The sequence below is a fragment of the Cavia porcellus genome, unplaced genomic scaffold (assembly GCF_034190915.1).
Source record: "Cavia porcellus strain 051 isolate PalLab524CR breed Dunkin Hartley unplaced genomic scaffold, mCavPor4.1 scaffold_9, whole genome shotgun sequence".
Lineage (NCBI taxonomy): Eukaryota > Metazoa > Chordata > Mammalia > Rodentia > Caviidae > Cavia > Cavia porcellus.
Window position 1 is genome coordinate 83,261,635 of NW_026947492.1, and position 13,031 is coordinate 83,274,665.

The 13,031-nt window shown below is 36.2% G+C and overlaps 1 protein-coding gene across 5 annotated transcripts in view; it reads right to left on the minus strand.

Annotated features, from left to right (window-relative positions):
- LOC100726918 (leucine zipper protein 2) overlaps positions 1–13,031 on the minus strand; it is a 433,952-nt gene that overhangs the window by 94,758 nt on the left and 326,163 nt on the right. For 3 of the 5 annotated variants that reach the window (XM_063256769.1, XM_063256770.1, XM_063256767.1), the window contains exons 6-7: positions 9,756–9,818; positions 1,892–1,954 (exon numbers count right to left, since the gene is read on the minus strand). The exons of 1 other annotated variant lie outside the window; for it this stretch is intronic. In XM_063256769.1, the coding sequence (XP_063112839.1) occupies positions 1,892–1,954; positions 9,756–9,818 (126 nt within the window). The remainder of the gene's footprint in view (positions 1–1,891; positions 1,955–9,755; positions 9,819–13,031) is intronic. One more of the 5 variants, XM_063256768.1, reaches the window with a different exon arrangement.

The window sequence follows — 13,031 nt, forward strand, 5'->3', positions numbered from 1 at the left end:
GAAGGAGGTAGAATAGGAATGCCTGTTCTCAGTGAGCCCCTCACCCTCTGGAATCCATACTGTGAGCTGGCTTTGTTTTGCAGAAGTCTTGAGGAAGTGGCTGGCCACCCTTTGTGACACTAACAGCAGACAAATTAACAACATTCTTGAGCTAATGAATTTTTTCCTGGGCTAGAGAAGTTATGAGAACTGGTTGTGATTATTTACTTCACTTAGATAGCTTTAGAATAAACATTGTAGTCTGTCACGTTGTAGCTTGCCACAAAGAATGCCTTTTCACTACTTAATTATCTGGGCTCTGTGAATTGATCGGGTTTACTATATATGAATCCTAAAATAAAGATTGTGCGTGCAGTGCAGTGTAACGCGGTGCAGACAGCAAAGGTGTCTCTCCTGTCTTTCTTTTCCAAGCGCTGTACCCCCCGTGTCCCGACAAGGCGTGCGTGTGTGTTTACCTTGCCCGGAGTTCAGAGTGCCCTAGACACTCACGACACACTGTGACAGCCATTGTTGACTTCCTTATTGTCTAATCTTGAAGACCTAAAATGCCTTCATCATCCTGTTCTGATCAGTTTTATACTATTGTATTTTGTATGTATTCATTGTATGTGAAGATATGGACAACTATTTGGAAGAAAACAAGAGAAAATATGATCGACATATTGAAGTAAACATCTCCAGTTGTTTTGTTTTGAAATCTGTCTCTTACTTGGTTTTTCTATGATCTGTTTTGTTCTGTTTAATTTTACCCTCTTTAAAAAATTTAAAAAAAAATAACAGAATTTTCTTTTTGGCAATCCACCCCCCCCCCACACACACACACAAAAGAACTTCTTCAGTTTGAGATGATAATTGTATTTAAATATGTAAAAAGCAAATGTTCCACACAAGGTAATTTAAATGTATTTAAATAAAAAAGTATTCCTCCTACTGAATATGGAAAGTGGCACACACAACAACATAAAAGTTATTAACAGTTATTGTTTATCTCTCTAGTCACTGGTCCAAAAGCAGCATTCTGTATTACAGTTTTTGTTTGTTTTTTCTTGCTGAGATAACAAATTGCTACAAATTTAGCAGTATAAAGCATCATAACTTATTCTCCTACTGTCCCCCACCATCAGAATTTTAAAGTGAATTTCATGGGACTTGATTCCCTGTCAGTTTGGCTAGTTCCTTGTGGAGGCTGGGAGAGAATCATTTCCATTATCTTTTCATCTGCTGCTTCTTTTATCATACAGACTTCATTTCACCATCTTTTTTCATCCTTACAGGTAAATTATCACTTACCTGTGTAATAATTTTCCCACTTCAAGATCCTTAGCTTAATCACATTTACAATTTCTTTTCTCATGTATGATAATATTCATGGGGGCCACAAATTGGGAAATGAGTATCTTCAGGAATTCATTGTTCATTCTGTTACATGTATGGTTTGGGTCAGAATCCTAGTTATTTGTAGGTTCTGATAAATAGTTTTATACAGGAAAATATCAATAACCAAAATCAACTAATAATCACTTATAATATTGAAGCATTCTTCAAAAACCTTGGAATGTAGCAGTGTAGATCTCCAGTGAATCTCTAATATAAGTCCTGCTTTATGCAGCTCTTCCAAAGATAATATTCCTCAATACTGAATTAAACTAATTGTGGTTAAAACTAAACACTTTGTGAAAATGGCTGCTTTTGATAACAAAAGTACCTAAGAAATTATAATTAATTTTCATTTTATTTATAAAGTAGGTAACAAAATCAAACTACACTCAATACAGTTAATGGCAACTTTGATTTTTGGTAAAGTCTGCAAATTTAGTTTTGGCTACATGAGGCTTTTGACAGTGTAGGTGTTATGTTAGGGAACTGGAGAGGAGAAGAGAAAGGTGCTCACCTTAAATAATAAATCCTTCTTCCCATAACGAAGTTCCTTCAGCTGGGCTTGGATTTTTTTTGACTGTAAAAGCAGAAACATAGATTAGAGCTTAAGACCAATTTTATTTTCAAACTTGAAGATTAAAAATCTTCAGAACACACAAGAATATATTTTCAGGCAAACAAACCACAATCCAAATGGTTTAGAAATAAAACAGAAAATTTTAAATTCTGATTTATATCTTAAACATTCAGCCATTTGCCAGAGAATGAGAAACACCAAACACTGTCTAAAATGTCTATCTTTAAATGTATTATTGAGAGAAATTTCCTTTTGGTTTTTTCACTACTATCATTTTATTTACTTTTCTCTCATTGCTGAGACCAAACACCCAATACCCAAGGTTAAAAGGGGAAAGGTTTATTTAATTCAGTTTGTAGAGCTTCCAATATTCAGCCCAAGGTAGGGTGGCATATGGCAGATGTGTAACAGTTCACAGTGGGTGGTGGACCACAAAATCGACAAGCAAGGAAGGGAAGCAAACCTCTTTCTGTCCCTTATATTCTATCCAGTGCACCAGGATTAGGGTGGTGCCAATCAACTCAGTGGACAGATCCAGCAATCAGACACACTTAATCCCAGAACCTTAATCTTAACACTGCACTACAAATCAATACACACTCTAAACTCACTCACTGCTATTACAGCATGAGACTTTGAGGGAACATCCATACATAAACTGTCATATTTCACCCTGGGTCCCCAAAGACCCATGCCTATCCCTTTGTTGAAAAGGTATTTAGTCTTTCTCTGAATTTTGAAATCCCTAACAGTTTTAGTCCAAGTTAAATGACTCTTCTGACATGTAAGGCCAACCCATAGCTGTGAGCCACTCTGCAAATGAAAAGAAAGTTAAACCTTTCCAACATTCAACAGCAAAAGACAGACATTTCCACTCTAAAAGTTGCAAACATGGGGGTTATTGTTGATCCATTGTGTAAACTTGAGAAGTTTAGAAACTTAATGAAGTGACTAATCAGGGGACCAGAGTCCTCACTTTGTAAACATCCTCATACTGTGGAAGACAAGGGAATGTGAGGTAGTGTGAGAGATACACCCACCTTACAGCAAGTTATAATATAAGGGAGGAGAAGAATTTCCCTCCTCTTTTGCTCTTCCCATTTTGCTATCTTCTCCTACCTTGAAGTGTTGCCCCTGTGCATGCTACCCTGCTTGGAAGCCTATTGATTATGGACTGAAACCTCCACAAACTGTGAGCTAAATCTTTCCTTCTTAATGTTTGGTGTCATGTATTTCATTCCAATAACAAGAGAAAAGTAACTAAGACAGAGAGATACAAAGGAAGAGGACTAAAAGAAATATAAAATCCAGCAGGGCAAATACTAAGTCCCATGTAGTTCCGTATACAGCATCTGAGGAAATCAGTGGTAAGTTGTGAGTTCCACAGTGCATCATTGGCTCTGACCTTATGGCCCTTCATGTGGTTGTACCTCCCATTCCTTCTCTATGGGCCCTATCTGCTAACACATTGCAACTTTCCTCAAACAATCCACTTCCTAGCTTCTCCAAACTCCTGGAGACTTTACTGCACACTTGGTTTCACAGATGGTTTTGCACACTGTGCTTCTGGGAGCACATTGCCTGGCCTTCCAGGGCTTCTGAAATCTGAGTGGATGTCTTCATAGGCCCACAAATAATTCATTCTGCATGCACTTAAACCCACACCATGTGGATGATGCCATGATGTGCTGCCAGCTGCAGCAGTAGCCCAGCTTACTTCCCTCTTGCCTGTAGGGGTCCTGTACCTGGACCACTGAAGACTCTGAATCCAATTTCAAAGAGCAAATTCTCTAAGCCATTGCCATTATACAAGATCATGCTCTAGGGATTTCTTCTCAAAATAAACCCCTTTTTCACTTTTGCAATTTTAAGGCTGACAAAATTTCATACTGCTTTTTGTGAGGTCCCTAGGCCATTTTTCCTATTCTCCTAATCCTCCTCAGTAATCAAGATGTTGTCTGCTCTATCTTTGTAGTTCACAGCTTCACTGGAGCTTCTCCAGGCATTCTTCTGACCCCTGTGATCTTGATTCTCAATATAAATCTGCCCAAAAGTCCCAATAGTAGCCACGCCACTGCTTCAATAGTAAAGTGCCTTAACATTTCTGTTTCCTGGTAAATAAGCCTGTTGCCCTTAATCTAAATCTCATGCAAAGTCTCTGGACACGAGTAAAATTCAGAAAAAATATCTTCTATTACACAATACATCATCTGGAATCCAGCAATCAATGGAATCCCTCTTCACAGCAGAAATTTGACAAGCTGAGACTTTATAAGATTGCTAGTCTTCCGAGCTCTGGCCAGAATTGCCCATATAGTATAGTATAAGCCATTCTAGCTATACTTTTTCAGGTAGAATCACCTAACCTGTTCCACAAGACACCCCAAAAGCTTCTGAATCAGATGGCCAAGAATAGTCACAGCAACAACGCCACTCTTGATACAAAATTCTGTCTTAGTTACTTTTCTTTCTCCTAAGACAAAATACCCAAAATTAAAAGCTAAAGTGGAAAAAGTTGGTTTACCTAACAGTTTGTAGACCTTTCATTCCATAATCGTCTAGCACTAAGGCATGTGGGACATGGCAGAGAGGTAATAGTTCAATGAGTGGCAAAAGATAGCAAAATTAACAGACAAATGGTAGACACAAGCCTCTTTCTGTCCCTTCTGTTGTATCCATGCTACTGGGATTATAGTAGTGGCAATCCAGTCAGTGGACTGATCATCCATCCTTACTCCCAGAACTCTTAATCTCAGCATTGCACTGCAAATTAATTATATGCTTTGGATTCAGCCACCTTTGAAAAATCCTATGAATGCCCAAGGTGTTGGGGGGACATCTGGACATAAACCATAACAATTGTAACTGAAACACAAAACTTTTCTGTCATCAGGGTATGACCTATAGCTTAGCTTTAGATATTTCTCATTTTTGTACCTATGTACAGTTGTCACTGGCTATATTCAATTACTTTATTTTTAAAATTAAAATATTGTTTAATAAATTGATAGATTAATATTAAATTGATGATTGAGTTAGATACAATTTATATACAATCAAATAAAACATTTCGTATAATGTACTATACTTCAGAGGTGAACAGTGCTTTTACATTAGAAGAATGTGCTTACAGAGGACATTACAATTTTCTGAAGAGCTTCTTATGTATTATGGATATTTATTCTGAAGGATGTTGTAATTTATACATCTTGGTAGATGAAGAGACTTTTAAGAATGTCATTTTAAGTTGAAAATGTGCTTTGCAAATAAGTCTCTGCCAGCAGATGTATGTGACTCCTACACTAAGTTATGTTCTCTACAGGCACAGGCAACAAATATGTGTTGCAATATATCAGGGGATGCTTGTTATGGAACTTATTAAGGTAAGGACATCTGCTCACTTTATCATGCTATTTCTACACATAGGACTGTATGTCCTGTATCTTTACCCAAGAGAAACACTCACATACCCACACACACATACAAACAGAGATTGTGAAGATATAAATAATAGTATAATGTTAACTTTAACTATAGTAACTAAAATTATAGATGATACTTAGTTCTTTATCATCTACAGTACAATCAGAACAACACAGAGATCAAAGGAGTCCCTGAACACCAAGAAAATGTGTGAACTGTTCCATATTTTTCAGGGACTAATTTTTGTATTAATAGTGATTGTATCATTAGTGTCTAGCACCAAGTAGGCACAACTCAATTTTCTGCAATCTCCAAAGGTCCTCAACTAAGAGAAATCGCATTGTACACAAAAATGGTGATAGAATCCTTACTCAAAGTACCTAAAAGCTGGAAACCACCCAACGGCCATTTACCTGGTAAGCAAAGAAACTTTAGTACACTCATGGAGTGGGATATTAGAATAGTGTAAAGCAATTTGAAAAGAAAAATAAAGTACTAAACCATGTAAAAACAGAAAAGAATTTCATCATAATGTGTGAACAAATCAAATTCTTAGAAACTGCATTTTGTAAGACTCTATTCACATGGTATTCTAAGAAGGTCATGTTAATATGGATGGGAATCATGTTAGTAACTAATGTTAGCTGGGGACTTAAAGGTAAATGTTAGTGTAAAACAGCAAAAGGGAATTATTTAGAGTACAGAAACCTCCTATCCTTAAATTTGTGCATGTGTCAAACTTACTAACCTATATATTTGATGAAATGAAGTGTACTGTATCTACTTCACATCTCAATAAAATTAAATTTAAAAAGTAGCTGTTCATGGAAGCCAAACAACACAGGAAATTATGTGTCTATTAAAGAAAATATCCTCTGGTTACTGAAATATTATAAGTTTCTAAGGATACATAGCATGTATATGATTTTTCCACTGGCAAATTTGCAAATGTACTGTGGTTCAACTTCCTACAAATTTAAGAGTATTTTCTATCATGTCAAATGCATTAACACTGTAATGATTCTTAAATTATTACCTAGAGTTTTCTCATTTATATAACATTTAAACATTTATATAAATGTTTTCTCATTTATATAAAAGAAGTCACTCCTTTTGTATTGATAGGAATAGTGATATGAAATTATTCACACTTAAGAAAAAAAAGTTGTCATCGTCGAATTATGATTGTTAATGGTTTCAAGAATGTAAAGTCACTTGAGCACTGAGCCCCTTTAAATTTTTATTTTTTTACTTCAGATTTAACATTTGATACAACCCTGCCCTCTCCTAGTTCCCCCAGTGACTCACAGTCATGACATTCCACACACAAACTCTGTCACATGTTAACTTTCTAAGACAGTTCTGATTTGCGGGTCATTCCTATTTTGTGCTACTTGTTTCAATAAAGGAGGAATTTTGCCATTTTGTGCAATTTTCAATGAAAGCTTGACTAGCATTTTAGTCTCCTTGATAATGTCTTGTGTCTGGGTCTCCTTTATAGTGAGATCAGTGATCTTGTATGAAAGACAGCTTTTTTTTTCAACTAGTATTGACAGAGTCAAGAGACATGAGAGGTTACTGCCTCTTAGGCTACGCGTGATCCATTTTTGTTTGAATGTTTTTCTGTATTTAGTGGCTATGATTTGATAGATGGTAGATCTCTTGAGTTTTGTTAGAACAGTGTAAAAATAACCTTGTGAAGTTGTTTGTACAGTCTCTATGTTTTCTATATAGCACATTCCAGCACTCTACTAATTTTTCAGTGAGATAAGCAGCAAAATTTATTCTGAGACTCTGAGGAAAAACTACAGGAAAAATCAATACTTTATGGCTGAGGCCACCTGTTGCAATGTTCATTAATTTGAAAAATAGTCGTGCTGACTACCAGTTTTTAAGTCACCTGTTGCAAAGTTGACATGATCAAATGAATAACTTTCAAAGAACGGAGATATTGGAATTTCAGTAATTTTGGCTACATAATAACTGCAAGTAGAATTCTAAATATTGGTACAAGTAAGCTATGAACTTTTCACAACAAAGTTCCATGACCTTGAAGTTGGAAATCAGGATGATGATGATGATGGTAAGAAGATAAAGACAATGCAGAATTAGACAAGAATGACAGATCATCTTAGCTAGGCTTCTAGCCCCTTTTCTAGATGCTCTCCTACCACGGCTTCTTCTGTTATTTTTTCTGTGAACTAGCAGTGAGATGATGAAGAAAGGTTTTTCTAGTAGCCATCCTTGTTAGGGTTCTGACATGACCAGCTAACGCGTATTTACTTATGTGAAAATACTAAAAGCTTATGGTTTCCTACACTGAAGATAAGCTACTTTTCAGCATCTCAACTAGAGGGACATACTGCTGTTTTGCTTTTGGCAATGAGATGAATCAAATGATTCCATTTGCCATCAGACTACGTTCAATGTTTCTTGTGACAGACTAAATATATCCCTCCCCAGTGACTCAGTATGGTAAACTCTCTACTGATTGCATGAGTTACTAACAGTAAGCCAAAAGAATATATTGTCATGAACCAATTGCATTTCAAACAGATAATGCTTTCATGAAGGTTAGAACAATACATAAATAATAATTTGAAATAATATGATTTCTGAAGCCTTGAGTTAAAGAAAAATTATGAATCCCTATTTTTCCTTAAACATTAAAAATACTTTATTGCTCATTTTGTGCCTACGTAAATTCTGGAAACGTGTCTATCTCAGAATAGACTTTCTGTATAGACACTGCTTACCCAAAGCAACTTTCTGCTTGTTCCCTCCATTGTAAGCCATATTTAGCACCTACACAGATGACATTTGTGCAAGTTCTAGGATGTTGATAACTACAAACAATGTCAAGTCTATTTCTGTCCAGATGCAAACATGAAGTGAAATAAAAAAAATTATGCTCAATCAAATCTACAAAGCATTGCCTCATTTTTTATCTAATTGAGCAACAACATGCAGTCCCTCTGTATGTGAGTTTTGGAAAGATATTATCAGAAGGATTATATTGCATGTTAGATTTAACTTGAAGTGGTACTGATAATGACATATTTTTAATTTTAATGCTAATTTTTATTTTTTGCTTATGAAAGAATATTTTGCCTGATTTAATAAAGTAAATTCAAGTTTGGGCTGGACATATGCCCACTGTTTTAATACTGCAATGATATTTTTTAGTCTGCTGTTCCTTGGCCAACCATGTGTCCTGGTCCTCCTTCCTTCCTGGAGCACTGAAGAGCAATGGTCATGCTCACAAGTCACCTTCTCTTCCCTCCCACAGAAAGAGGACAGTAATGGAGGAGGGGACATTAGAGATGGACTGCAGGGATACAGGTCCCCAGATCTGTCTGGCTGCACTTCTCCAGAAGTATGGGAAATGGGGAAGTATTAAACCCCGGTAAGCCACACTTCTCGTTCTGCCCCAGTCTCCTTTCTCTAGTTTCCCTCCACGAAGTGAAAGCTTTCATACCTGTTCTCATCAATCACCAGCTTTTACTGGAATAAATTACACACATCTTATCCATCTCTTTATTCACTACTTGGGGAACCCAACTATCAAAGGGCTCTTCTCTCCTCTCATTGAAGATCGTAAAACCCGCTTTTGATGACATCACTACTATTTCAGGTCCACCAGTAAGATTACTTAGTAGGACCTACATGTGTTCATGACAATGCCATAGATAGATTCCAAGAGGAGTAATATAGGAAATTGATTTTCAGTTCAATCTATATTAACTAGGATGATATTTTCCTCCATGAAAATTTCATGAGACAATTTTCACACAGAGCAAATAAAACCAGTGACTCTGTTTGTTTCATAAAGCATAAGATCATTCTGACACTCAGCCATTGCGACAAAACACAGATGCCACACAGATGGTGCTAGAACCATACAAAAGAAGAAATGATGATACACACACTAAGGAAACTCTGATACTGCTGGGGTGCCCCAGTTCACAGACTTAACTCATTCCAAGATTTTGGTCATGACAGGAATCAAATTCTTCCATATGTTTCAGTGTCACCATTGGGCACTTAGGTAGTGGGGATATTTCTCCAAATTCTTCTCTTTAGGAACTGAATTGTTTGTGAACAGTAGTGTTTGTGAACGGAGGTGTCACTGTATAGTTAAGGCTGGAATCTAGCTCAGAATAGTACTTCATGAAAGTGACACAATACAATTTTTTTAGAGGTTCAGTGTAAGGCATTCATATACATCCAAAAATTTAAAATGTGTTGTATGTTCTTTCCCTAGATAGTACTTTTAGTTTAGAAAACATTACTAGATGTCTGGATTAAAACGTCAAAATCCAATCTGTCCTGGGTACCATGTCCATCCAGCCCAAGCTAGAAGCGAAAACATACTCACCTCTTCTGCGTGAATCCCGCAAAGCTTGCTTCCTGAAAGGAGTTTGTTTTTCAAGCTTTTGTTCTGAGAAAAAAAATACAGGTTTATGCTGGGAAGTGATAAAATATGAATAATTAAAATAGATAATCCAGCAATATTTTCTTAAGTTTGGATCACAGATTTTCTTGATGCCAAGCGTGGTAGAATTATAAAAAATGGATTACAATCTATAAAGCATTTTTCCTTTAATTCACTAAAAATTTTCATGTATTATATCAGTGCATTCATTTAAAAAGATTAAACTCAGCCTTACAGTTAACTTGTGTTTATTATACATATATATATAATATATATAAATATATATTATATATAATATATATTAATATATTATACTTGTATATTATATATTATACATATATATTATACTTATATGTTTATTATACTTATATAAGTGACTTTATGAACCAATTTAGATTCAAACCTGCAGTGCTGCTAGTTTCTGAAAGGACTCCTATGAATTGTCGACATTATTCTGCATAGGGTCTTCTTGTGTCATCTTCTAATGTAGCAGCAAATCCATAGGAAAATATAGGCTCTAGCTGTACAGTTTCCTGATGTTCTCTGTACCTGGACACTGTGCTCTAACAGTTCCTTTGAAGGGTGTTTTTGATTCCCAGCCCAGTGTTCTTTCTGCTCAGTGAAGATCAGACAGATCTGTTATTCCTTTTAATCTCCCATACTTGACATAGGTTTCCAGATAAGCATTTGTTCCTAGGATGCTTCATGACCGTCTGAGACTCGGTGCTCGCAGACTCCTATTCCAGGGTCAGGGATGGGACTCAGAGCTCAGAGCTCACCCAGAAAGGGCTGCAGTCCTGAGTCACACATTCCCATCCCAGCTACTCAGAAATACTTTATTAGCATCATCACGCACAGAAATGTCCTGTCTCTTGCCTTGATAACTGTAGAAAATAGACATTAGGTGGGCAGGGTGATGGAGGGCAAAGATCCTTGTAAAACATATAGAATTCAGACACCCTCTCTCTCTCCAAGAATAAACCACAAATTGGTGCAAGTACTTTTCACACAGAATGAGGTCAGGTGCCCCATGCAGTAAGTACCTTGAGCAAATTGATCTTGAGTGGAGACAGAATAGGCACATGAATACAGTTATCAGTTAAGATTCTCTACCATAGCTCCCATACGATTCAAAGCACAGTTTTGTATTTTTTTCTATCATGCTGTCTAGAGGTATAGCTGTCCCAGATTGAAAGGATATTTGGTCTGCTTTTTTCTATGTAGCTGTGTTGAGATTCTTGAAACTTTAGAACTTCAGTGCTGTGAAATGTGTTAAATAAGTCAAGATCTTCATACTCAGCATGCAACAATGTTCGATATTAAGAAATGACTTTTTGAAGGTATTTGTACTCAGAATGCAATTGCACCATTCCTACATTTAATGGCATGGGCATTATGACAAGCTTCTCTATAACAATATATTGTAACGCTGAAGAGGTACTTAAATGGAAGAGTGGAAATTTCCTTCCAACTGATACCAGCGAAGTACATGTGATAAGAGAATTGATTCCAGCACAAAGCACGCACAGTCATGCACACCTGAGTAACATTATTAGAAATAAGAAATTCTTATAAATCAATGAAGTCAATACTATGTGTAAATATTGGCCTGTGTGGACCATACTAAATTGTGCACCCCTCTTAAGATTGTTTAACTGTTTTTTTTTTCCTTTTCCCCTTCCCTTCCCGTTTCTCTCTTTACCTTGCTCTTTTGTTCTTTCCTTCTGTGCCTCTTTCTTTCTTTCTTTCTTTCTTTCTTTCTTTCTTTCTTTCTTTCTTTCTTTTTTTGTTTCTAGATTTATTAAAGCTGCTATGGGAAAATTCTGAATATCAATGAATGGGGAAGACTAGTATATATTATAACTTCAGTCTTTTAAAACTGATACAGTTTGATATTTTTTATGAGAGGAAAGGATTAAATTTAAGGGGAAGGAACTATAAGGAGAAGTATTTCTTAACACACTATTTATGCTTTTCACCCTTTCTCTTTGCTTATCTGATTCAGCTCCAAAACAAATTGTTACTTAATTCCTTGGAACAATTTTTCCTTGATCAAGATGTGACTCCAAATTAACAGAGCAACAAGCAGTGAGGAACATCTCACACCCTCTCACACTGATTTCCTCAAGATTAAGGTTCGATGCTGTAGCACTATGGCTGGGCAAAGTTAAAAAGATTTACATTCTGTAGACTCCTCAGAGTCTTCATGGTAACACTGAGCATGGCATAAAGGGATTGCTGACACTTCTTTGACGAGGGATTACTTTGAAACAATAAATTTACACTTCATTCCCAATTAGTAACTAAACTATCAGTATTTTCTGGTGTTTAATGTTTCTAAGCGAAGGCAAAGTAAATCACACTAAATATTCTTATGCCTTTGGTTTACATTTTACTTTTTATAATGCTAATGAAAGAATTATTCTTATCCTTATGAAAATGATTAAAAAGAAAAAAATGTATAGAACTTTTACATGGCTCACAATAAAGGAGAGAAATGGGATCTCAAGTCCAAACACAGCTAAGACTGCCAGGCATTTACATTGACTTGTACACTTGGAGGGCAGCAGATAGGAAATATAATTCTAGAAAAAACTTTAAAAATTATTTTAAGGACGTTTATACTTCAAAACAAATTTACTGGAGAAACACTTAAAAATTGCAGAACAATTCATATGATAATTACATAGTATAATATGAAATTTACATACATTTTTGCAAATAATCAGGCATTGTATGACACTAATGAGCCGAGGAATAGTATTTGCAGAGACAGGCAGATACCAGGTTATGTAAGTAGATATCACTGTGTTGTGGAATTGACTGCACCCAAGTATATAGTTATACTCTCGCAAAAAGATGGATCAAAACTTCAAGGGGTCACCACTGGGTATGCAGTCAGCCAAAAAGCTGACATCACAGTCAGTTTTACATTTCACACATGTAGCTGTAGAAAAAGCAGGTATCTTCTCCTGTGGAGGATGCCTCCACATTTCTCCATTCCTGCATCAAGTTTACACGCAAAGTCATCACAGATCAGTTTAACCACACATGGCTAAAAACCTTCACAAAGTTTATCCTTTTTCTCTTGTAATGTTTTGCCTCCAATTAGAGGGCGTTTTCATTCATGCTTGCTGGATCTTCCCCATCTGGTTCCCAGGGATTCAGAAAATAAGTCCTGGGGACACCCACACACAATCTCAAACTAAGGCTGCTGCT